The sequence below is a fragment of the Pagrus major genome, chromosome 14 (genome assembly GCF_040436345.1).
Source record: "Pagrus major chromosome 14, Pma_NU_1.0".
Lineage (NCBI taxonomy): Eukaryota > Metazoa > Chordata > Actinopteri > Spariformes > Sparidae > Pagrus > Pagrus major.
This window is the reverse complement of record NC_133228.1, coordinates 13,606,108-13,633,141: the sequence shown is the minus strand read 5'-3', so window position 1 is coordinate 13,633,141 and position 27,034 is coordinate 13,606,108. Positions and strand designations below refer to the sequence as shown.

The following is a 27,034-nucleotide window of genomic DNA, read 5'->3' as shown; positions in this document are numbered from 1 at the left end:
GACGCCTCTGCTGACTTGAGATCATATGACTCTCAGAGCAAAACCACAGATTCTTAAAATTCTTCAAAAAAAATCCCCCAAAAAGATAACTGAGATAACTGAACCGAGTGAAAATGGGTAAAGGGGCATTTCACAAAACTTAAGACATGTCTGACATCATTTGGACAATTGGTACTCTCTGGTGGACAATCTGTAAAGGAGGCACCACTTCCAAATGTCTTTGGATTCAGTTGATTAAAGTAAAAAACAAAAAAAAACAACAAAAAAAACCTGATGACATCATCAACATCTGATGTTTATGATGCAACAACAGTATTTTGTCTCGACTCTGTCAATGGAGAAACCGAGCACCTACATTACCCACAATGCAATTTAGCCACTTAGTGACGCCACTGGAGGCAATTTATCAGATTACACATAGCTTCCTCTGGGGCCACAAAAGGCTTTATACTTTTTTTTCTCCACACATGCAGTTGTACTCCCCAAGATGGGGAAAACACTCTTTCATGTGTAAAATTGGTGGAGTTACCCTTTAAGGAGATTGAAAGCATTGCATTGAAGCACCTTTTTTTGTATCCCAGCCCATGTTCAGGCGTGCATCACCTAATAGTGTCCCCTGAAAACAGATTCCATTGCCGTCTGTGCTGCGTTTTCTGTATTTTGTTGTGTTTTCTCACTTTCTCAGTATGGCCTTTTTCTCTAAATTTTGTCAAACATATGAGTGTTTTCTTAATTTGCTTGTGTTGTGTCAGTATACATGCAAGTTGCAGTGTGTTGAGCTTTCAGGGCTACTGTGGAAGGCAGTTCTAACTGTAACAGAAATATGGATACAGAACAACAGAGGAAATAACATTTTTTTCATTAGATTAGAACCACCTTCACTTTCTAAACAGGCTTTCTAAATGTTTTACGATGTTTCTTGCAGCTGGTTGAGATACTAGATGTTGATTAGGCTTTCTTCTACAGATTCAGAAATGATTTACGTGAAGTTTCTCGGAAAGATGTCATTTGGTAATAATCATGTGGAAAATAGCTTTAGGATTAAATCAGTACACTTCTAATGTATTAATTTCTTTAGCTTAATTTATAGCTGAACATGCACACTTGCGATTTGTGTCTACAGACAAGCAAACAATTCAACAAATATGACAAAGTTTCCAATAATAAATGACTGATGAATTTATATATACTTATTCCTATTTCTTAAATTACATTAAACTCTTTGCAGGAAACTTCCTGAGGAATTATTAGGAAATTATTAACCAAAACATAAAAGTGTTAAGTACATGACCTTTGTTTTTTTGTTTTTTTAAACTGGACTCCCACAAAGATATTAAACTGGTATTAGAGGCTAATAGCATTTAAGGAATCTGAACTGTAAAGATTGATACCAAACAAGTACATTAACATTTTAAAAGGTGCACTATGCAGTCTTGTGGAGGAAATCTTCTTCAGAGAAGAATCTTAATTTGATTGAATGAATTGAATAAAGAAATTGTACTGACCCTATTCCCCTCTAAAAACAGCATGCTTATTCAGTTATGGTAAAATAAAAAAATAAAAAATCACCTTTCTGAGTTTAAATTTTGTCTCCAAAACGACAGAGTGTTCCTTTACATCAATCCTCTATAAGCAGGTATAATAAATCAAGCATTTCAAACTGACAGGGTGGCATCTTTAATCAATGTATTGTTGACAATATAGCAAGTTATGTTAGTTAAAATATCAGTTGTGTTGGGAGAGAATTTGGGACAACCAACATATACATACAAGTAAAACAACAACAACAAAAAGAAAGAAAAAGGTATTCACAAACACGTTTTCATCCATAACACACGAGGCATTCACGCAGGACTACACACACACACGCGCGCTCACACACAAACACACAGCAGCTAAAAGCTTGACAGTCGCAACAAACAGTCACACTGCCAATTCAGTCAAGCTGTTTTGGATATTCTTCTGTTGGTACAAAAACAGTCGTTCTGACAAAAATAATAATAATATTATCTATTGTTTTTCCTCTCCTGAACCTGCCATCGCCGCTTTCAGTCAGGCTAGTTGTCGTATGTACAAGTGAGAAGGCAGTATGGCCGCATCGTTCGTAAATAAGGATATTTACTGCAATATTTCTGGCATTTTTTTCTCCTTTGTCATACAAAATAATATTTCTCTGAGGTAAGAACCGAGACAGTATCAAAATAGTAAAATCAAAGTTTTACTAAAATGCAGCCCATAATTGGAAAAAAGAAAACTGTGTCGTTCCTCCAGAACAATCGGATAACAGATGATTTGACAGATACATGTAACAGTAGTGACAGGCGCAAAAACAGAGGGAAAGTAAAGAAAACGGTGTGACATTGTTTCAGCATGTGAGTAGCTGCAGCGTTTACTAGCTTGTCTCAGCAGGTTGGTTGGAGCTAGAGGTGGGAGACGGGAGTCGGTGACATCACAGGTTCCTTCAAGGTCTTTGCTAAAATCACAGAGAGCTAGCAGAGTCAACGCCTGGGGAAAGTGAAATTGAATCTGCTCTGGGGCAAACACTGAGCAGACTCCCAGGAGAGAATGTGTGCAGCTGTGTGCAGGCAGAGAATAAACTTCCCCTGGAGCTCTCTCAATATGACAGTTTACAGCCATGCGAACACCTCTCAGAGGCTGTACTTTGTGCTAAATGCTAATGTAAGCATGCTAACTTGCTCACAATGACAAAGCTGATGTTTCACAGTTACAACATTTACCATGTTAACACAAGTTTTGACGTTATGATGTAAATATTTAATATTGAAGAGATATTTACTCAAGTTAGCATGCTAACCTGCTAGCCCACGTCCGTCCCGGTCTAAAGCTCCTGTGCCCCTGGTGTAAGTCTCAACACTCCCCCGGTGCTCCAAGCTCACTGTCTGGACTGCTAGCTGCACGGCTAAGTGAGCTAACTAACTATTGGCAGAAACAGTTAGCAGCAATTTGCGGTTACTCTGGTGATATGCTGCCCCCTATTGGTTTAGAGTATGAATTTGAGAGGTGGCCAATTCTTCCATAGAGCACCTTTAACCAAGTTAGATTAGCGGGTTAGCATGCTAACATTTGCTAATGAGTACTAAAAACTGAGGTTTATGGGCATGTCATTAGTTATTCAGGTATTTGGTCATAGACCAAAGTATTAGACACATTAAAACTTAGACCTGATGATGGCACTAGATGGAGAGTCATGAGATATTTCAGTCAGGACTTCTGTGCCAAATTGACATTGTCATCCCTTGAGCAAAATGACTTATGACGTATTTCTGGCTTTGTTTTTTAATTTGCCAACATTTAGATGGAAGCAAACATGGCAACACTGTACAGATTGAAAATTTCAACAAAAAGATTTTTGACTCAGGCCTTAAAGGTGCAATATGTGACATTAAAAAAATAACTAAAATTATCAACAGAATGTGAAAAAAATAACAGTTTTGTCGTTATGAAGTCTATGCATTGTGTTGCAGAGATATCTACTGAACTTAGCATGCTAACCAGCTAGCCCCATCCCGGTCTGAATCTCCAGTGCTCGCGGTGTAAACACCATGACTTCCTCGGTGCGCTGAGCTCCCAGTGTTGACCGCTGGCTGCACGGCTAACTGAGCTAACTAGCCACCGACCAATTTTTACAGATTGCATCTTTTAAAAAAAAGGCATTCCCGTGTTGTCACCAGCTCCGAGCACCTCGTAAATAGCATCCTAGCTCTGCGACAGAAAAGTCCCTCCGCTCTGAAAGGGCCAACTCAGCAATGTGACTGAACGTGCCTGCAAACAGTGGTGACACTCCACTGAGATGCTCTGAATGGGAAGATGATTAACTCCAAGAGGCATCATCAGCAAGATAATGTACAATGGATCCAAACAGGACTACAAGTGCCATCGCTGGACACATTTACAGTTTTTGGGAAACAAGGCTGTTGAAGTTTCCCTGTTTTGCGCGAGTTAAGGCAGTGATACCAAGGGTGATGTTTTACTGCCAAAGCATGGCCAGTACGTTGCTGTTCAACACCTGTCTGTCACAGCGCTGCGTCTCCTTTCAGAATAAAAGCCCGGCTAAAGTAAAAAGGAAGAGTGTTCTCTATTCCCCCGATCAACAAGTGCGTTTGCATAAAGGAATACTACACAATCCTTTAGAGGAAGAAAACGTCAGTGCACACACGCACGCACAACCACACACACAGATCCAAGCACACACACACACACATCAGAACCAACATTTAACACACATTTCTCCAGAAGCCAGATATGCAGTCTTCCATAAACACATAATTAGATCATCTTCATTCCAGTGAAGACAATTTCTGTGATGTACTTTTTTTTTTTTTTTTTTTTACATCAACTTTTAGTCTTATACAGCGGTTTCAAGAGCGTTCACCATCATGAGGACCCCAATCGGAAACTTTTCACTCAAATCCAGTCCAATTAAAAAAACACATTGAAAACATCACTTTGAGATGACGAGCAGAATTTGTGGTTTCTAGAATCGGGCCTTCATGACGTGAATGCTCCTAACATAATGGCAAGCAGATGATCATTAATATACCTTCAGAGATGCACCAATAACATTTTATTTGGCGGAGTAAAGAGTACAAAATATTCAGGCAGTACTTGATAAATGTTGGCCTTTTATTGTTTGGGCCATAACTACAGATTAAAAGCAAGAAAACTAGGAAAAATGTATGACTTCATTACCCATAATTTCAGTCAAATCATTTGAGTCTTCTTTGATTCCAAGTAGTCGCAACATAACAGTTAACCAATGTTATCGGTGCACCATATACCATAATCATCGTTTTCTTCCCTCACATAAAAGACAAAGCTAAGTAGATTCAGACATGTATTTTTTTTTTTTTTCATGAACAGTTCTGTACACAATACACGGGGCACGGTCATTGGTGTGGGTGTGGCTTCGTATTTCTCTTTCATCATCTTTCTCACTGTGGCGTTCACTCTGCACGCAGCCGCCGGGAACTCTTTGAAAAACCTTCAATTATCTGATTTGCTTCTGTGTCGCCAGAAAAGTATGCTGACACATAGCCTATCAGCAGCCAATCACATTCTTACATTGCAACGTGTCTCGCCTATCAGTGCAGCACGCCGAGGGTCAATTTGGAGCAGCGGCACATGGAAGTGAACGCACGGTTTCTCATCATAATCGCAATTTCTCTCACTTGCTTACTGTAACTCTCACTCATTTTCCCCCCTCTTCACACTCATTGCCGTTCACCGGTGTGTGGGAGTTTCCAACAACAGCGTTTTGAAATTTAGGTTGAATTTCTGTGAATTTTAAGGGACTTCTCAGGCTTTTAGGAATGGAGGGGGAGGGTTCAGGCTTCGGGAGTTGGATCTATTAGCAGTGCACGCAACCTCCATTTACTGAGGTGACGTCGGAGGCCAAAAGGTGAAGGGTTAAAAGAGGGGAAGGGGTTGTTTTGGGAGTTAGGGAGGAAGGTGTGGGTTGGGGGGGTCAGTAGTGCTGCGTTCAGTGCAGCAGCTCTTTAAGCTCACTCTCTTTGAGCTTAGCATTGTCTCTGACTTCATCAAATGTGTACGTCTTCACAATCTTCCCGTTCTGAAAGACTGTGTGCAGCAGGTCCTGGAGATGAAAAGCAGAACAAGGGTAGGGTATAAGAAGAAACAAAGGAAAAGAAGAAGTGAGAGAAGAGGCAGGTTAGAGTCGGTGAAATTCCTTCCTTTGCATTTATGTGCACAAAAGTGTCTGTCTGTTTTTGTGGGCGTCGAACTCACCACGCCATACTCCTCCAGGTCGCCCTTGCCCTCCTCCAGGGTGACAAAGTCTCCACTCTGTGTCCGGTGCAGAGACAGGCGGCCTTTCTTTGACCTCTTGTTGGGGTCTGCCACCGGGTCCTTGAACACATTCACCTTTTGCCACCGCGCAGAAAAAAAATGTCACATTTAAGAAAAAAGCATATTTCCAGTCATGATCTATCACATGAAGCACTGTGCTGACAAATTAATTCCTAGTTACTCTCTGACTCATCTTCTAGAACTACCACACTGTTATAAAACGGTCACTAAAACACAGATACTACATTCATGTGCCAGGACTCACCCCCAGTCCATTAGTGACCACGTAGCTGCATTTGAAGGAGCAGTTGAGCAGATCTCTGGTCAGTTTCTGCAGCAGAGCCCCTCCGGAGCCGAAGGCAATGTTCTCAATGGACCACCGGTGTTCCTTCATACCCTCCACTATCTGTGGAAAAACACACTCAGTCAAAAATCACACAGTTTTCAAACATTTTGTAAAAAAAAAAGTGAAATTATGCTTATTTTCTATTTTTTATATAGCACCTATAGCATAATATTAAAAAAAAGGCAGGAATTCTCACTTTGTAGAATATGGGACCTTTAAATGAATTGTTCCATTGTGTTTTTATTGACTCCTAAAAAAAACTGATGCTGCAGATATACAGGGTTTTCACAGCAGAGATACCGCCCACTCTTAGAATAGCCTTGTGTCTCCTAGAACAGTGCATCAATAAATGGCATGAGTCCGTACCTCTTGTAGTGTGTTGATATCAACTCCGTCTCCTTGTATGACTCTAATGTAAGGAGGGAGAACCTTAAAACCTTTAGAATTCTCCACTGGGATAAACTTCTTTCCCAGGATGTCCAAAACCTGACAGAAGTAAGAAAAGAGAGGAAGAAGAAGGTGGGACAAGAAGGGAAAAGTTAGCATCCGGACTTGTTTTAAGATCCTTTTTGAAAGACAAGTTGTCCCACATGACCACGCACCTTCAAAACTGTATCGAGAGGGTTTCCCGAGTCTGGTCGGACAACCAGCGGGGCATCCGCGCTGCGCGTCTCTATCAGCCCCCGCAGGTCTTCTCCCCAGATCTTCTCACAGGCGTTGTAGATGTCGTAGCTGTCGCTGACTATGGACACAGGAACGTTGGGGAACTGCTTGATGATGTGCTCAAAGGCATCTTTTTCATGGTCCTTCCCCCACGCCGTGATGGTACTGCAGAGAGAACGGCAGAGAATTTAATATTTTATGTCCCACATTTATTTCTCTTCCCATGTGGTTGACTGATACTATGATACACTGTAGGCAAGTGCTGTTGGATTGAGCGTTGTATTGTATTAACATCTGTCCTTCTTGTAAGTTCAGCAAATGGCTGAAGGCGGATGTTAATACCAGGTGTATGTACACCCTTGGAGGTTCAACAGAAAGAAACTAGATAGGTGGGTGAAAAGAAGTACAACAAACAAGAAAGACTTAAAGTAAGCAAAGTGTAGAAGAAATTCAGATTAGCTTCTGTTTGGGAGTAAAAGAGAAATTCAGCAGGAGGAAAAGCAGTCACAAGACATTCATCAAATGATAGTACATCTGCTTGTCCAGAAGAGGGCAGCACACTCCAGGTTTTACTCTTGGATGAAATCTAACCTGGGCTAAATTGTATTTAGGATGTAAATAGGAATATTGAAGCCACCTTGGATAGAAATTTTTGATTCTGCTAAAGGCAAGGACAACTACTAATCTCTGCTGTGTAGTTTCTTGATTTGCAAGAAGGAAGAAGTCTGTGATTTCATATTCTGAGGTTATGAGATATTTGAGATGTCTCCTCACCACAATGATTCAATAAAGGTACCTGGAAGTTGGTTGGTTGGTTTGGAACAACTAGAGAATTGTGAAACCTTTTCATTGTAAACAGGGTAAACTTGCGCCACTTCAGGATTTCAAAAGGTAGTACTTGACACAAACAGCATAGCATTAAATAAAAAGTAATTCGGTGGCAGCTTCTTTAAAGTGCAGATCTGACCAGAGCTAGTCCATGAAACTGGTATTTTTTACTTTATTTTTTCTTCACAGGCAATTTCTGTGTCATTGAACGTGTACGGTAAACAGAGGTGGACACTGAAGGTGACACACCTCTGCTCCCATCCTTCTACATTCAAAACCAAAGTGGAATTTCACTGTGACTCCTCCCTCTGAGGTAGAAACCAAACAGGAAGGGAGGGGGGGGGGGGTTATATAACGGTTGCCATGACAACCACTGCCACCATCCCACAATGCACTGGTGCGGGGAAGAAGGGTGCGCTGGAGCAGCAGTAACTGCCCTGGTGGCGAGGAAGAAGCGACTGTATGTGCACGAGAGCAAAGCAGAAAGAGGGAACGTGTGTGTGTGTGTGTGTGTGTGTGTGTGTGTGTGTGCACGCGCAGGATAAATGGATCAGTGCCATAAAACAACACGGGAGACATATGAGGCACATGTGCGTCAGGGCAGCAGCCAATCAAAACCTTCACCTACAAGCCAATCGCAGCCCCATTCACAAAGTGAGACAGATGAACCAGATAATTAGAGCGAGGGTGCCCAAGCTCTCATTAGGGAGGCAAATAAACACCTAACCGCAGCCAAATGATGAGTATATTCTCACTCCGGATGATACATCTTCAGTTGGCAGATAACCAACTCTTATTTGAAACAACTTTTTCCATTTTGAAAATCAATTAGGCTTGTGGGTGAAAAAGTTTGCATCCAGACCTGGTTCTTAGCCAGAAGGTGGACGATCTCACCAGAGGCGGCACTGAAGATGAATAGCGACGTGCCTCCTGTGCCCCTTTGCTTTCTGGGAATATGTGAGTACATGGCTTATGCTGATAATTAACATTGTGCACAGGAATTCAGCAGCCTCCAGGGCCTAAATGTTATGTCTCAAAGTTCCTGCGAAGCTTGCACATCCCTTGTAAGGGGTGTGGACACGTTGGCAGACACCCATCATAACATGGAGGTCTTATATTACTGGGGTAATTATTAAAGTGGGTGGTGAGCTACTGCCCCACATCACAATGTTAACGGTGCCACTCCGGAAAAGGCAGGAAACACTCTACAGCAACAGAGATATCCTGTCTCTAAGCAAGGACAAATCCTTAATAAGCAACGTTAAATAAATAAAACGCTGAGAAGTGTGTGTGTGTGTCTGTGTGTGTACCTGTGCTCTGCAGCAGGCACTGAGAAGCCTGGCACTGGGTCCTTGGTGCCGTAGTACTTCTTAATGACTCCGATGCCGGCGACCGTGTCTGTGCCCTTGAAGTTGACCAGATGGGCGGAGGCTCCAATGCCTGCAGTCTGCAAACAGGAGGGAGATGGGTTGTAAGAGCTAAAGGGCAAAGACACCCTGTTTTAAAGTAAATCTTTAGTTCATTTTTTTTTTTATATTTCACCTTTTCACCATTTATTTCTCCATTTCTTTTCCAATTTGCACTTGATTTTTAAGCCTGACTATGGTTTGTTTTACACTTTAAACTCAAATCAATCCAAACTTACAGTCTACTTGCTGGCTTTTTCCAGAGCTTTCATTCATAACACATCCTGGGAAATGGTTGAAAGCTCCAGGAAAAACTATTAAGTGGACCTTGAGCTGAGATTATGTTATCAAACTACTATTGCAAGTACTGTGGATTAAAAGCTAAAAGCTACTGAGCTTTAAGGTCGACAGATCCATCTCAGTGACAATGAGCAAACTGTATCTGCTGATGAAAACTTGTTGAAAGCTCAGGAAAAAGCTAGTAAGTAGACCATGAACTATAATTTCTAAAGCTACTTCATTTATTATTTTTGTATGTTTTTGTCAGTTTGCCTAAAAAGATCATGAGGTTTCCACCGCTGCATGTATTATCTAATGTACTGCAGTATAGTAAAGTATACAGTACCTCTTGTGAGGAGACGCCTCTGTAGCCAAAGTCATGCAGTTTATACTCCAGTCCCTCCAAGTTCCCAGAAGTCTCCAGCAGGTACTTGGCGAGGATCTTCTTCTGCTCTCTGGAGTTGGTCGCCACAGTGACGGGGTACCAGATCTGAACCAGAATGGTCTGATGGAGGGAGGAAGGACAGTACAGGTCAGTCCAGTTCACTGTATATTTATCACCATTTCAGGGTGTCAGAACATGTACTTATTTTATTTGTAGAGGGACCATGTACAATATTGGACATAAATGTTGCCATTTGATGCACTGTACCAGAGTTATCTTAGAGATAATCTACATCCACAGTCCCATTTCGCTGGGTTCACTTCTTCTAATTTCCCAACGGCTAATTTAGTCTACAATTATAGGCACCTCTCGTCTCTTGGCTAAAAAGACCAAAACAAAACATTGTTTTCAAAGCAAAGTTACAGTTACAGCAGCTTTTTTTCCAGCACCAAACAGACCAGTTTATATCCTGTCCAACCACGCCGTTTTCCCCGTACTCAACTTGACGTAAAATCTCTAAAACCCCAAAATAACATGGTCGGGGAGATCAGAGAGGGCTGCTTATTCACACAAGACAAACTCTGGGAAAAATACATTCCTCGATGCCTCATGTCAACTCTGGACCAGAGACACACATTTCAATATGAAAACAAGTGGCTTATCTGTACTCTGCATCACCTGGGAAACAAAGTACAGTGTGTTTGTGTGAATGCCTGCCTGTCTATGCTTCTGTACAGAAAACAATATCTTGGCAAATACACACTGTGTTTTAATATTTAAGTGATTAATTATTCTGCCATCAAAACCGAAGTAGTGTCCAAATAATGTCAAAGTAGCATCCAAATCACGTCAAAATCATGCCATAGTAATGTACAAATCGTGTCAAAGAGGTGTCCAAATCATTTCATAATCATGTGAAAGCACTACATTGACATGACTTGTACACTACTGCCAAAGAAGTGGACAAGTCATGTCAAATCATTTCTAAGTAGTGACAAAGTCACATCAAAGAGGTGTCAAAATCATGTCAAAGTAGCATCAAAAATTAAATCAAGTAAAAGTTTATCGTCATTACACACACAGATTACATCACAACCATATGATTTACTTCCACTCTTAGAAAGCAAAATCATGCCGCCGCATGAAGCCGATATTATCATGTAATTGCACACAGTGTTTGCAACACTTCACAACTTATATGAAGCTGTGTGTGTATAATAGGAATGACAGCTAAGTACATCTACGTCAAACCTCATTAGCTGCGGATAAAGAGAGTGGGTGTGACAAGAATTCAAAACACCAGCCATCTTCCCTCCATCACAGTGATTTGAGCCTGTCAGGAAACAAATCTCATCTCTGTGAATTTCCAGTCCTGACCTGACTTTGTCTACTAATACTATGCAGTGTGTCTTCTCACCCTATAACCCTCTGAACAGAGTCACATGCCTCCTCAGCCTAATCATAATCTAAAGCATAATATGGTCTCATGTGACTGCCAGAGCAAGGCTAAATGTCCCCCCACACACACACTCACACACACACTCACACACACTCACACACACTCACACACACACACACACACACACACACACACACACACACACACACACACACACACACACACACACACACAGGTCACGTGACCCCTGCCTCATCTGCATGTTGACCTTTTCATGAGGAACCTGTAACATTTAACATGAAATATAATAACACTGTTATATAATTTGAAATTAGATAAACATGTGTAACGACTGTAATATATTCTATTTCCTGTTCATGACCGAAAATTGTACAAAATCCAATTGCTCAAATATCATCTCATACTTAAGATGACTGACATTTACAGAAAGTTAAATACAGCTTGTAATCATCATGTGACAGTCTGTCTGGGATAACGTCTCTGATGGGGCAGCAGTACGTTAAGAACAACACTCTGGAGGAATGCTTGCGTGCACACGGGCCAACATAAATTCTTCCCCGAACAAAATGGAGGGAGATAAGAAACGAGAGAGGGTGGTGAGAATGAGGAAGTCGGGAAAAGAGAAAGTGAAAAGAGCAAGCTAGACATAAAAAAAGAAAGCAGGGTGATCGAGAGAATGGCAGAAGAGAAGAAAATGACAGACAGTAAAAGAAGAAAGGACATCAAGAGCGAAGGAGAGACAGAGAACAAGCCAAGGACACCGGGGTGAACGCTGGAGCTAATTTTACATCAGCCGTGAAGAATGACGTGAATGAAGAATGTGTGTGTGTGTTTATGCATGTATTTATATCAGCTGTGTGTAGACACAGAAGTGTGTGTATCTGTGTGTAGTGATTCCAGATTTATCAGGACAGTGTGTGCGTGTGGTGACGGTGCTCTTGGCTATAGGTGACCTACGTCCAAGCTTTCTTTAAAGCGTGTATTCGTCATTATATTTAGGAAACATTTGACTTCCAAAACCAGCTGAGATACTTCAGTAAAAAACAGAAACTTGTAACCAATCAAAGACACATTTGTAGTTAAAAATGTGCTTCATGAATGACTCTTTGTACAGCATGTCCAAACTGTTCTTTTGCCATGAACGGATGGAAACAAGGACAGCATGTTATTTCTGTTTAATCGTACTCAAAGAAGCTGATGTGCGATTCATCTGTGGAGGATCTCAAACACGATATGTATGAATGAGGCTGACATGGAAAGAGAGAGAGGCAGAGAGGAGCAAGAGTCAAAGAGTGGTTAGAGAGAGGGAGATTAGAATGACGATATCTTTCATGGTGAATGAATTAAGTTCTGCAGAGTCATTGCGGACAGTCTGTTCACTCAGCATTAAGATCATCAGGTCTTCCTCATATCAGGGAGGATACACGTTGTGCATTAGCTCAGCATAATTAACTCAGAGCGCTGAGAGGCTTCATTCAAATCACGAAAATCTGTTTTACTTCTGCTGTAGTTTTTGACATAAAAAACGCAAACATGTCAGAGCAGTGTAAAATTAAGTCAAAGCAATGTCCAAATCATGTCAAAATCATGTCGAATTCAAGATATAATCAGGGTAGAATGCATGTTAAATTTTGTCAACGAGGCAGAGAGGAGCCAGAGTCAAAGAGCGGTTAGAAAGAGGGAGATAAGAGCGAAGATATCACCCATGGTGAATGCATTTAGTTCTGCCGAGTCATTGTGGACGGTCTGTTCACGCAGCATTAGGTCTATGAGACACAAACAGTTATATCACCTGACTTCTCTACTATTCAATTCTTGTGTTGGATCAGAAGGTTACCACTCTTAGGTCTGTACAGCAGTACTGGGATGTAACTACATACATTTACTTAGGTACTGTGCTTAGATACTATTTTTAAGTATGTGTACTTTTACTATTTCTACTTTATGCTACATTAAACTTTTACTCCACTACATCTATTTGACATCTTTTCAGATAAGAGACGCTTATTTCACTGCTACTCTACAGTAAATGTCACAAGCATAAAAACGGGTGCAAAGGACATTTTACTGGCACCAGTTGCTAGGCAGAGACGAAGTTACTGGGCCCAGGCCAAGAAAAAGTTTGGCAAATAAACCTTCTCAAAATGTGAATGTTTACACTTTGGTTATTGTATGCAATAACCGAGGCAGATTTTGTCACCAGTGGACAGAACCAGACCAGTCATGTTATTAAATACAACAAAGCAGCTACTTTACTTACAGAAAAGACAAAAGGCGTGGAATTAGATCCTTTACAGGTAGAGCCTGTGGCCCATACCCTCTGACACCGTCTTAAAGTCTATCAAAATGCAAAGCGTATAAAGCTGATGGACATTCTTTACACTGTTAATTTAAAAAATGTGATGTGTCAGGGAACAGAATATTGTTTTATTCAACTACAAAAACCACTAAACACGGATTTCTCTACCACCCATCTCTCTGCTCTTGCACCTCTAAGCCAACCTGTGTGTGACTTTGCTGCAGTTACATCACATATCTGAGCAGCGATTAAGCAATAAGCCATGACACGACTGTAATTCAGTGAGATTTAAGGAGAGATAAGAAGTGTTGCTGGGGCTGCTGCCAAGCTAAATAGTTTATGGCTTTTATAAAACTGTTTCCTCTCCACTGTAATTAAAAGGGCATAAATGTTGCTAATATATTTCGTCTTTAATCAATAATTAGATCAAGCAAACCATTAAATCTTAAAGATATGCCTGTTGATGTAGTTTTCGTAGCAATACGAGTAGCACATTAACATTTAAACTGTTATGAGAGGGCACAGGGGTGAGGTCTTTAAAATGGCTTTTAACTTGCTAATATAGCGCTAAAGACTCATACAACCTTCAAGGGCTATTCTAGTGATTTAGTGTCACACTAAAGAAAGATATGCTGATTTTCAGCCCCATAGCGTGAATCCTACATGTTGCCACAGCGCTACTAACTAGTTTGACCCTCCCTGTCTGACACGCTGTGATAGAACAATACACTTGTGTCATGTCAGGACACACAGGACACACAGGAAATGACCCCGCTATCAACTCCAGGCCCTGAAGAGAAAGAAAACAAACTTACCTCCACCCAGTTGGTGAGCCAATAGCATTCGGGGTCTGTGCTCTCCACTGTGAACAAAACATTGCCCCGAGGAATGACACTCCCCTCTGGCACTGCCTTGATTTCAATAGGCAGGTGTCCATTATATTTCTGCAAAACACAAAGACACGCACATATACTCCGTTCAGAATCTGATTCACATCGTGGCAGATACTTCTCTGTGGCTTTTTTTGTCTTTATTGAGATGACCAGAAAAGAGAGATGAAAGGAGGTGACACACATTTGGAGGCAACACTGTTTCTGTTGTTAGGATTAAAGACCTTGAATCTATAAGTGGTACTGTAATACATACCAGTACCAAAAGCAAGCAACATTTGCATGCTTGATCTGTGCTGGCTTATAGATAATCAACATGAAATATACATTGATTTGCCTCACCTCAAAAAAAAAAGAAAAAAAAAGAAGAGAAAAAAGGCCCCCTCTAGAAATAACCAAAAAAATATAATGAAATGCCTTAAACTGCCATTTTGAGGGCTAATTGAGCAATGTGGTAAAACATGATGAGGAAAAAAGTAAGCAAAAATAATTTATCAACACTCCTCACTTGAGAAAATACTTTGTAAGTACAGAGTGTCGTGCTCTCTCCAAGGTGCTGAAACAGTGTCTCTCGATAACCAGAAACACTGCGTGCACATTTCTTTGATATTTAAACTTACAGTGATTCATTTCGAGTTAGGGAATCTGACATGTGTCGAAAGAATTTGACTAGTTGAGCCCTTCTCTCCTTCCGCACCGAATGAGTAGAGATTTTTGGTTATTTTAGTGAGCAGGCTGTCAATTCACATCAAGAAAACAGCTTTTAACCACCAAGTCAGCTCTGAAAATAAACACACCATGGTTTTGTTTTGTTTATTTTCTTTATGATCCATAGTTATAAAAACCTCTAAATTAACCTCGAAACAAGTCCAATCAGATGGTAACCTTGCTATATGCAAATTGTGTGTGTTTATTAGAAGACACTGTATGTCCTAAGTGTGTGTGTACATGTCTCTGATAATAGAGACATCACCTTGACAATGTTTCATGTGCAAACATTAAAGTGTACTGGCATCTGTGTATATGTACACCTGCATATCTAGTTCACCTTCCACTTTTTACACTATTCCTGGAAAATAGCCTCTAAGCCCTCATAGAATCTATTCACAAATAGATATAAAAATAGTTTTGCACAGCTGCAAGGTGTCACCTTGAAAAAAGTTTTTTTCTGGCCACTTTCAGCAGTCTCTTACCTCCAAAATGTAATTCCACCCCTTCTCGTTGAAAACATCATCCTGGAAGTGCTCTCTGTATACCTCCTTTGCCTCCTGGATCTTCTCTGGAGTCACTACCTTTCCTGGAGGAAGGGAAAGGGAGAAAAAAAGCAGAGGAGGTTGGCGGAGGTTGGCGAAACGGACCGATGAAGAGAAGGCACTGGAATGCTACTCTACTGTCCAATGTTGTAATTAAATTAGAAGCATTCCATGCATGCTGACAGGGCGTCTTTGTCCAAACACACACCAATCACTTCCTCGTCCCCAGCCACCATAGAAACAAGGACTGAGATGTGTATACGTTGATATTTGAAGACTTAAAAAGAACAATCTTGAAAGGTGAAATGGTTTGACACTGGGAAATGTGTTTTGTTCATTTGTTTTTTTTTCCTTCTTCTGCAAATAGATGAGAAAATTGACACCACTCACATGTCTGTATGGTAAATATGAGGCTACCATCAGTCAGCTAGGAAACTGCTATCCTGGCTCTGTCCAAAGGTAACAACAATCTCTGTTCAATCTCAGCACCTCTATGGCATAGTTATGCAGGGGGATGTGTGGTCGGGAACTTGTTTTTCAGCTAGTGCAGTGACTTCCTGGTGTCTACGCACTTCCAAGTGAAGAAGCACACAACCCCCATTGAAACCACAGATTCAAAGTGAATTTCTTTTCTTTTGTGCGATATATACAAACAAGACCGACAGCGTTAATTGGTGAGCTTTGGAGGTGTTAGGCGAATTTGGACTCCCGGCTTCCCTTTTGCAAAAAAATCAAGCTGGTTTGATATTAAGCCAAAGACCAGACTGGTAATAACACATTTTACCACTAGGTGTTCCCACATGGAACATAATGAGAGCATATAAATGAGACTGTAGCGGCCAAAATGACAACCAAGTGTCGCATCATGCTTTTATTTCTTACATCAACCATTCAACTTAACTTTTCTTCTTCTAACATTTAATAATAAACAAAGTACTTCAGCCTGGTGTAACTTGAGAAAATATCAAAATGTTATCTACAAATAGGCCTCAGTACATGTTGTCCCATTGCCCAATGAGATCAGAGCTGCCACATGCCCAGGCACAAACACAGTTTCTGATGTGTCACCAGACTCAACCCAAGGCAAGGGGACAGCTCACGTCACCATGCCAACAACAACAAAATCAGACAGGTATGTCTGTTGCTGACTACACGATACCTGACAACAAGATAAGAAAAAAGCTAATATACATGACATGGTTGCAGCTTGTTAAAGCTTTGGTTAAGTTTAGAACCAAAACTACTTGGTTAGCTTTCACCAAGTAGTTAGTTAAAGCTAGTAACTGAAAATAATGTTTTCAGTCAAAATAAGTACATCAATCACATAATTACATTAGTAAAGTTATGTATGGAAGTACCAGCAAACAAAGAACAAGGGAGGAGGTTGGTATATATGAGTAGGTCACTCCCACAATCTTCGCACGAGAACAAAGTTATTTTATGATTTCTTTCTCTTAGGAGAAGGTAACAAATCATATTGAACTCTACTGAGGGAAGTTTTCGCATTTGCTGCCTTGTTTCCAAAAAATCATTTATATTGCTCACTAAAAGGCTGTAGTAAGTTCAATCTCCTGAAGTCATGATACCAAGGTTCCTTTTAATACAGTGGGTTGGATACACAGAGGTTTGTCTTTCACTTTCACTATGACTATTAGTGCCGACCACTCCCTTGACCAAGTATACTTAAGAGATGACTAAAGCTTCTCTGTGACTCAGCCTAAAGGAACCGGTATTCAAATTTTTGTTTTCGTTAGTTGGAGGATCAAGGATGCATCTCTAATAGTTGGCCTAATCACTGAGCTCTGAGGGACGCTCTGCGCAGACAGCTGGCCTTTCTCCTGCAGACGGTGAAAGAGCAGCTGTGCTTTTGTCTTCCCTCTCTCTGTTCTCCCTGGTTTCTCCGTCTCCCCCGCACCTCTGCTACCGCACCATGAAATCCTCTTAAACGACAGGAGGGAGATGCATTCTTTCTCTCTTTCAAATCCCTCTCTTTCTGTCCCTCTTGCTCTCTCTCATGCCCCTCAGGATCATACTAACTAACTTAAACATCCACCTTTACAAAGTTGAGTTCATTAGGAGCATAGAACATATTGTGTGCATTATACTTTGCCTTCTCTCGCTTACTTTTTCTTCCTAACCTGCTGGCCTTGTGTTCTGCTCTGTAGAGTCTAATCAACATGAAGCTGTGACCTTGTTTTTTTTTTAACAGAGTAAAGAGGACTGTTGCTGCGGGCCACAATAGCAAGCACCTGCCCTGCTGAAGTGTCCTTGAGCAACGCACTGAATCTTTAGTAGCTCCAGGCATGCTGCTCTGAAGCTGACCCTGCGCTAGTCTGACCTTGTCCTGGAGAGGGGGTGGAGTGGGGGAGGGAAAAGATAAAAAGCCCCCACAGGAACCAATAATGCATCACAATGGGCTTTTTGGTATGTGCCCTGATTGCAAACTGGACAACAGTAGAATTGTTTGCTGTGCATGCACTTAGTTTTACTATCATTTATCCATAAGTCAGAGAGACTTTCATTTAGCCATAAATGAAGGTAAAAATACACCTATGCCCGGGTTTATGAGTGTAAGCATTGGAACGATACCCTTATTTAGTCTAAGTTGACTGGAAAGGCACTCGTATTTACACAAACATACTGGAGAATCATTAACAGAGGTGGTGGCTTCATCAGGCCAAAGTCATCTAGTCTGGCAGCCATTGAGAAACTCCCACTGTGTCAGAGGTGGGCACTTCAGTGTCATGATCAACAGCACTTTTATTCAGCTGACTACAAAACATGGGCTGCTTCTGAGCAGCATAATTCAAATCATCAGAGTCAGGACTCACCTTTAAGGTATTTGTGGAGGATGTACTGTAGGCCGTAGAAGACAGTTTTGTCATATTTGACTTTTCGGCTCTTGGTGGAATCTGTCCTCTTCTCACGGCACTCGAAGTAGGAGTACACTTTACTCGTGTTCGGGGGGTACTGTTTGTAATGTGTTACCTGCAGACACAGATGACATAAATTAGAGTTATAGTAATATTCATAAAACATGACCACATAACACTTAAACATAATGTATAATGGCATAATATACAGTCCCTATACACAACAGATAATGTTATGATTTATCAAGACTCACTTATAAATGTCTCAGACCGAGCGTAAAAGTGCTGGCAGGGAGCCAATGCTTTTATGTCCCCTAACCCCAACAACACACACACACACATCCACAACTATGAGCACCATGAACGAGAACATTTACGATCATCATTTGCTGTCACTGGACTGGTTTTAACTTCAGGGGTATTAAAGGATATGAGCTCGTTATGCCAACCATGAGCTTCATTCATCAACTAGGGATTTGTAAGTGCATGTTTCATTCATGAGGTACAAATAGATCCAATCGCTGTGATGTTGCACTAACAACAACAGTCACTTCCCGGGTAGACAAAAGTCAGAAAACGTCTTTATCTTTGTTGAAATTTTCAGCCCTAACTGTGACATTTGAAGATATATAGTTAAACAGGGTGGTCAGACTTATCTGTATTTTCTACTGTGCTTATTTAAACATAAAATAGGCAACTTCTGCCGCTATGGGACCTCTCTATCAAAATAAAAGATGCAAGCGGAGTGTTGAGTGAAAGGCCGGGCAGAGCAGGGGGGGTGCTCGGGTGCCAAAAAGTGGATTTATCTTCTCTCCTGTTTATCAACCTGACTGCAGCAGTGCTTATGCACTGTAATGCTGACTGCCAACTGGAGATGGAGGAGAATTGTACTTTATTTCATGAGGAAACTTGTGGATTTCTCTGGGTTTACGCATTGGTTGAAGTACACAACTCAACAAAATATATAACAAAGGTCTAGTTGTTTATTGACATTATAATGCAGAATTGCTACATATTATAACTTTGATCTGCTGTGTTGCTTTGCTTGCATCTTTGATATCTCACCACCAGTTGTACTAACTGCAGTAAATTCAAAGTGTGATTTTCTTTAGACTGTGGCCCATCAGGTAATTTGTCTCCAACCTAAAGTAAGTGAAGTTGGAAGTTTTAGATAAATGAGATGTATACACTTTAAGATAACATCACTTAAAAATAAAATTCAATGTAAACTATGTGATGTACGGGTTTTCAAACCGGAAGTTAAAGTGGCTAAAAGGAACTTTCAACATTTGATTCTGGCTGCCCCTGTGGACAAAAGCAGTGTTAGCACCACTGCCTTGTGTCTACAGATCTTGATCTTGCTAGCTCATGCCTTTTTTATGAAAGCGAGTGAAAGAAAGAGCCAGTGTAGAGCTGATGTCTACTTCCTGAACAGGGTTCCCAAGAAATGTGGAAGAAGTATTCAGGCTGAACTGTATATGTAAGTTTTGAGTCATCCAAGCTTGTGAAATCTTGGCATTGCTAAACAGGAGCAACCAGTGGTGCGCCATGTAGTCGTAAGGCTTCAAATTGCATAGCGTAAAACACTTAAAAGTCCTACTTTTCAGAGGAGCTGACGAAACCTCCTGTACAAATGCTGAAACACATGCAAAACTATGTGACAAGCCTCGTTCTAAAATGGCTTGATAACATGGAGAAATTGACTGCAGACACCCTACACATTCTGTTTTTTTGGTTTTTTTTAGGGATGCAAAAGCAACAATATAACACTTTGAAGCAGCAAATCAAATTATCATGCTTGGAAATGAGGGAGTCTGAGAATTCAGTAGCTTGCTGCCAACAGACGCAGTTCAGGGAGCTATTCAGGGTCGCAACCCAGAGTTTAAGGAGTGCCAGCATTGTGCCGATTTATCTGTGATGTTTGCAAACATTCCAGTTCAACAAAACACCCATCAATCAAATAATACAGCACTGATGTGTCACGATCAGGCCGAGGCATATCAGGCCTTTCCCCACACACACACACGTTCTTTATTGTTCTGATACTATGAATACTATAATTTTAGCAAATACCCTTTTCAGTGTAATCTTTTTAACTACTGTCAACATGTGACATGTGACTGATACCAGAAACACTGATGGTAGGAATCAAGACCTTGCACTAAACTGTAAGAGACATGCCCAGGCATGTTTCATATTCACACAGTTTGAGAAGGATGTACCCACATACACAAAAGGGAAACCATCTGGCCATCAATTAAGGAGTGCACTGGGGCATGTGAGCGGCAATTTTCCGATAAATAAGGTCGTCAAGATGATGATTACAACTACAGGTCGATCATTGTGTTATCTGACTTTCATACCGATCTGCTCCCAGTATCCAAACAAAATGCATTTTTAAAAGGTTTATCATGGTTGTACATTTACAACCACTAGAGTCTGGCCATATCAAGGTGTTTATCAGAATCAAGCCCATGTAATAAGCTATACTCACTAGATATTATGTAAGTCTTTTATGTAAGGTGTGGATAACTTCTATATAAAGAATTAAGCAGTGAAGGTGGGAATACAACACGTAACATTGGTCACAAACTCTTCTTCATTTGACTATAACCTTGAGAATCTTGATTTTCCACTATCATAAAAAACATAAAGGTTACAATGGAACCACAGGTGCAATCACCCGTGAATATGGCCCGAGGGCTTGATCACGATCTAGAAAAACAGACGTGATGTGAGAAGCGGGACAACAGTTTGTGAGGAAGAGAAGAGAGGAGATAAATGTCAATGAACTACTCAGTTTCTTTGACCCCTATCTCTGCCCTTCCTCTGGGCTTTCGAGGACTCAAAATAGAGCTGGGACACACAACATGACACTGGGCCTGACCACGTGTGTGTGTGTGTGTGTGTGTACACATTCACTGGCGTGCATGCCTATGTATACACACAAACACTGTTTGAAATTACAAAACCAGTATCAGAAGTTTACAAGGAACAGGAAGCAGAGATTTTAATTTATCATTCAAGGATATTTTCAATTCATTATCCAATAAAATAGTATGATATAGTTTTATTAAAAGGGGATCTGGTGGGTCAATATGTTAAATATTAAATATAATGGGTAAAATAACTTTGTGTAATCTGAAAGGAGTTGCTAGTAGTGACAAACCAACAGAGAATTACCACCTGACTCTAAAGTTCCCCTCGGCTCTATGGTGCCTTTTAGCGCCTTTCAGCTCATTGTTTTGGTTTTATGACCCGCTACATACGTCACTGTTTTGGTTAATTTCAGTCGTTTTCAGCAAAAGACTCTGAAAGAACCCTCTAAAAGGCTACTCGCTAAGTGCTGGTACACAATGTGAGCCACTAGCTGTGATCATAGAAAAGAAATTGGCTACTAAAGAGCCAGATATTTTTCTAAGGAGGTGGTGGAGACCAAAACGGAACAAAAAGGAGAGTAAATATTGGATTTATATTCATCAGTTGGCGGAATAAAACCATAGAATTTCTGTGTTTACTGGATAACTTAAAACAACCAAACAAAAAACAACTATAGAAAGTCCAGGTACAATCACTTTTCTGGCACACAGTGTGTGATTTTAAAACATGCAAATTATTTCCCTGTTGCCCTTTTTATGGTTAGCCACTGTGTCCTGCACAGTACATAGCAGTAGGGGCACTTTTGTAATGAAAGAAATGTTTGGACACAAAAAATCCTAATCTGGCCACCAGAAAGGATTTTTCTCAGGAGGTGGGTCTCTTTCCACACAGCACAACATCTGAAGCATGCCGCAGCTGTTCGTGTGGCACAGTACTTAATGGGACCATCCCATTACCTAAATGTCACAGGTTCACTGCACTGCGGAAATGTTTTTCTCACAAAATCCTGAACTCATACCTACCTAATCACTGTAATTCTATTTGGATTTAAGGGTCATGGAGACTACATAATTGTGGTCATATGCCAACAAACTTGTGATGTGGTTCTGCTTTGAAGCTATGCATGAACAATGATGTACTGCACACACCTCCACACTGTTGTATGTTCAAATCTGACATGTGTGCGTCCGTTTCCACACAATACACACGCTTGGCTTTGAGGTTGAGCATCCAAACAGGCGTACCACAAAAGCATTCAGATGTTTGTTTTCATGTCCTGTAAACCTGCCTCGGGTTGGTCTGCGCCTCAGGCAAGTGCTTTGCTTGCCATACCCCTTCTCTCTTTACAAAGGTTATGACATAGTCATGCACAGACAAGATCCCATCACTGACACAATGCACACTCAAACACACAGTAAACACAGGTGTAGTGACATTTCAGTATACTTTAAAGGTCAGATACTTAGACAGCGGATCCTGAATGACTGACTGGTTGGTTTACTGTTTTGCTTCTTTTGTGTAACTCAAGCGGCTGTTTAAAGAGACAATAACGGCAACTTTAGGATGATATGGCAACACCTTGTCTGGCAAAGACACAGCATGAAATTTGATCATAGTCGACCCAAATGTTTTGCTGTTGCCCTCATTTGGGTGACCTTTGCGGCTTCTCTCGAGTCTGTAACTAATGACGCAACAAGGAAACAGCTATGTGCTGCTTTAGATTGGACACACTCATGAATGGTAGCTACCAAGAGCATTTTGCGAGAAGCACATTCTTTTGGCACTGTTAAAGTCATTATTGAGGGATAAAGAAAGAGATACTAGACCTTCGAAATTTCTATCAATAGAGACTCATATTAGTTATAAGTAGGCTCAGGCCAATATTAGACATTACCGAATATCACGACATTTGCCATTATAAGCGATGTTTCTCACATTATATCAATATCTGTAGATTTTTCTTGAAATTGGTTTGGCAGTTATATAGTGACAGTGGCTCTTAAACTTTGAAGTCCATCAGACACCGTCTCCAAGTGGCGTAAAAAATGCAATCATTTGGACAATTTTTGCGCAATTTGTTGTGGTATGCAATTATCTTAATATGAAATTAATGGAAATGGGTAGCAAATAACCACTATATTGTTGATTACTCTATAGATTATTAAGTTTATGATTAGTTATTTGGTCTATAACATGTCATGTTGATTCCTACCATCAGTGTTTCTGGTATCAGTCACATGTCACATGTTGACATGTCAGGAGTAAAACACTCAAAAACAAACAAACAAAAAAAATATTACTCAAACCGATTAATCAATGATAGCAATAGTGGGGGATTGATTCAATAGTTGAAAACTAATAAATGAATCATTAGAGCTCTAACTGGAAATGTTTCTTTGAGATCTTTGCAGAGTCTTATTTTACAAATGAGTAAAAAGGGTCAGTCTGCCTAAATTAATAAAATTCAAATCATTGCAATGTAGGATGAAAGTCTGGTTATGGTACTGATTCTTTACATTTCAATGTATGCTGCTCAGATCCCATATTACAGGATTATATCAAAAATTACAATTTAGCTGCTTTTCAAAGTAAAAGCCCTTCAAGATAAGATGATTCTACGTGGCCATTACTTTAAATATAGGAACTGTTGAGATACTTAGGGTTAGGGTTAGAGGGTCTGAGGTTAAAGACTAATTTACATTAATATTTTGCATTAGTTGTAGGTTTAGTGATCGCCTCCTTAGGCTACAATGGTAGTACCTAATGATACAGAACACCATAATTACAACCAAGGTCATGACTCCTGGGTAAGCGGCAGCAACTGCAGCAATTTCACTTATGTTATAAATCAGCCTGAACACAAAGCTTCTATTGTGCCTGAAACAAATACATCCTGAGCTCGTCATCGTCATCAAAATGAAATCAGAAGTACAGCAGTCATTTCTAAGAAATGGAAACCAAAAGCTCAAAGCTTATCAGAACACAAGGACTTTCCTGCAAGAATCGCCTTGCTACATACATAAAAAAAAAAGTAAAACTTTTATCTAAACCCTGTAAAGACAATTTAGGGGAAAACTACAGCAATTTTCATGAGCCTGAGTACATCCATTACATGATAAAGCATCTGCCTTACATGCTGATACAAGCCGCGTGAAACAAAAAGCTCACACACTCTCACAGATCCTGGCCGAGAATCAAGAAGGGTCCATTAATAGACACAGGTTCAATAAAATATACTTGCAAGAGATATATCACTCTATATATCTGCAATCCGGTCTGGAGTTTCAAAGCTATAAAACACATGATGAACATTCATGCACTGGGTTTGTCTTATCTGAGAAATGTGATGGTACATAAGCCAACAATAATTCACTTCATTGACTCAAATGTAATTGAAACATCATACCCTCTCATATACATTATTTTGCCATTATGTTACATCATTTATAATTATCAGTAATTTGATCTCTCAGATTTAATCTCATGCTCAGCACCATCAGTGAGGATGTCACATGACATGGACACTGGCCTGGTAACCGTCCCGGCAACCACTTGCTACGTGCGATATTACATTCCTGCAAGTGCATTTGTTCTCTGGCTACATTGTGAGTTAGCAGCTATGTTATTACATCAGTGCCTTAAAGCCTGTGGCTGGTGTTAAATATCGTTTACAGGCCCCGGGCGACTGTATGGGAGACTTTGGACTCAGATAACCGAGCTGTGTCACACTGTAAACCCATGGCGCCTTTTAACTTTCAGTTTTGATTTCACGAAAAGTGACGCATTGCCACTGGTAGTAGCAGCTAGCACCATGCTGGTTAACATTTATGCATGACCGGGCTCTTGAATGAGACTTTAGTCATGTGCAGCTCGCCGGGCTATCCACACAGCACTCTCTAGCTAGTGGCTAATATTAGCTTCTTTTTTTTTTTTTTAATATCGTTCCCCTCTGTCTCCATTCTGCGCTCCCTCTGAGCTAGCAAGCTAGCTAATTCAGCTAGCAGGATACCATTGTGGCTAGCCGGTGGAGCACTGGCTCCTCAAGAAGCAGCGGTAAAAGATACAAGTTAGCTAGCTCAGAGAGGGATGCTTGCCGAATTTGATACCCCGTCTCCGCTGTACCAGCCACTCTCCTCCTCTCGCTCGGCCCGCTGTGAACCGACGGAGACCGGTCACAGAGAGCAGTGTGATGGCCTTGGGACTGATGATGAAACCACCTTGACTTTATCAATTTTCATCCATCAGCCGCTCCCCTCCACCCAGTCCCCCTCCGCCTCAAACCACCATCGGCACGGTACCTTGTATGAATCGGTCGCCAGCATTATGTTGAAGTCGGTGTCTCTGTGCTCCATCTTTCCCCCCTTGGTTGTGAGTCAGTCGCAGCTGTCAGTGTGTTGTGTTGCGCGCCGTGCTGCCGGGGACTCCAGCCTGGTAGTGGAAGTGGGAAGGGGGAAGGACGACCGGTGAGAACCGGGCGGGGGAAGGGGCGGGCGGAATGACGTCACCAAAAGTCCGGCACCACTCGGCTATGTTCGGTTTCCCTCGGCCGGCCAACCAGATTCAACCAAAGATCGTCTATACATAAGAAGATGAAAGATGAAGAGGAAGGAAGATGATTAATTCTTCCCATCATTAAGAAACTGTACATTCAAGTTAGTCAACCTAAGAGTTAGTTAGGTTTTGTGTCTCAGTAGAAACATTTACATTATAAATACGCCGAGTTCGTCAAGTATGGGTGTTTTATTATTAAATATATCCACCATATCCACTGCATAAAATAGTGCAGGTGCAAGATATGAACGAAAATATCAGAAAATAGAATAAGAGTGCGACCTCTTGCTTCAATGACCTCACAGAAGTGATGCACACTCTTACTTGCAGTTCTGCAGCTGAGCACAGGGGGGCAGTGTTGATCATCAAATGCTGTTAGAGCATCAGAAATTGCACTAAAAGGCTCATTGAGAGTGTACGTTAATGTGTAGGCAGTGTGTATTTAAAGGGCTGTGGGTATTTACTGTCTGCAGTTAATGAGTTAAAGGAACATTTCCTGTGTTTCTGCTAAATTCATGTCACACTGCCAAAACACTGGAGCGATACAGGTATGCCATAAGAAATACAGGTATGTCATAAAAAGTGATAAATAAGTAGGTTTAAAGTCATTTTTAAATCAAATCAGCCTACCTTTCTTTTAATACAGTGGTCTATTCTATACATTAACCCACTCTATTTTTAGGCATTTAAAAACTACTGTCATTTATGATTGATTGCTAAATTTGGTATGCCCAACAGATGCACAAGTGCGTCTGGATCAAAACCTAAAAGGAGACAGAAGCATGCAGTATTCCTGCAATAAAAATGAGCGGAGATCAGGGGAACCTTCATTACCATTTTCTGTCTTGGAGGGAATACAAGTGTCATGACTTGCACGGTCTTTAATGAGCTGTGTCTTGAGGGAAACTGATGTAATAACGTTCAACGGCTTCTAATGTAGTAGCCACAAAAACATTGTGGTTTGACTGTGTGTCCCAGTTGATTATCTTGACGAGCAGAGGACACTGAAAGGGTTAATTAACAGAGGGACACAAACTTGATAAAGGAATCTCACATCAAAACAACCAACATTACCTTGATAGAAAAATTCAATATAGATCTGTACTGGCTTGGGAAAAAGTCTAGGAGTACAGCC

At 40.8% G+C, this 27,034-nt stretch overlaps 1 protein-coding gene across 1 annotated transcript; it reads right to left on the bottom strand.

Annotated features, from left to right (window-relative positions):
• Positions 1-4,352: 4,352 nt before the first annotated feature.
• On the bottom strand, positions 4,353-25,790 carry nampt1 (nicotinamide phosphoribosyltransferase 1). The gene is made up of 11 exons (XM_073480275.1): positions 25,647-25,790; positions 18,427-18,583; positions 15,536-15,639; positions 14,268-14,396; positions 9,695-9,853; positions 8,974-9,110; positions 6,775-7,000; positions 6,539-6,658; positions 6,092-6,232; positions 5,767-5,901; positions 4,353-5,614 (listed from the first exon to the last, which is right to left on the bottom strand). The coding sequence occupies exons 1-11, from the start codon at positions 25,698-25,700 to the stop codon at positions 5,501-5,503; spliced, it is 1,476 nt and encodes a 491-aa protein (XP_073336376.1). The 5' UTR covers positions 25,701-25,790; the 3' UTR covers positions 4,353-5,500.
• Between the last annotated feature and the right edge of the window lie 1,244 nt (positions 25,791-27,034).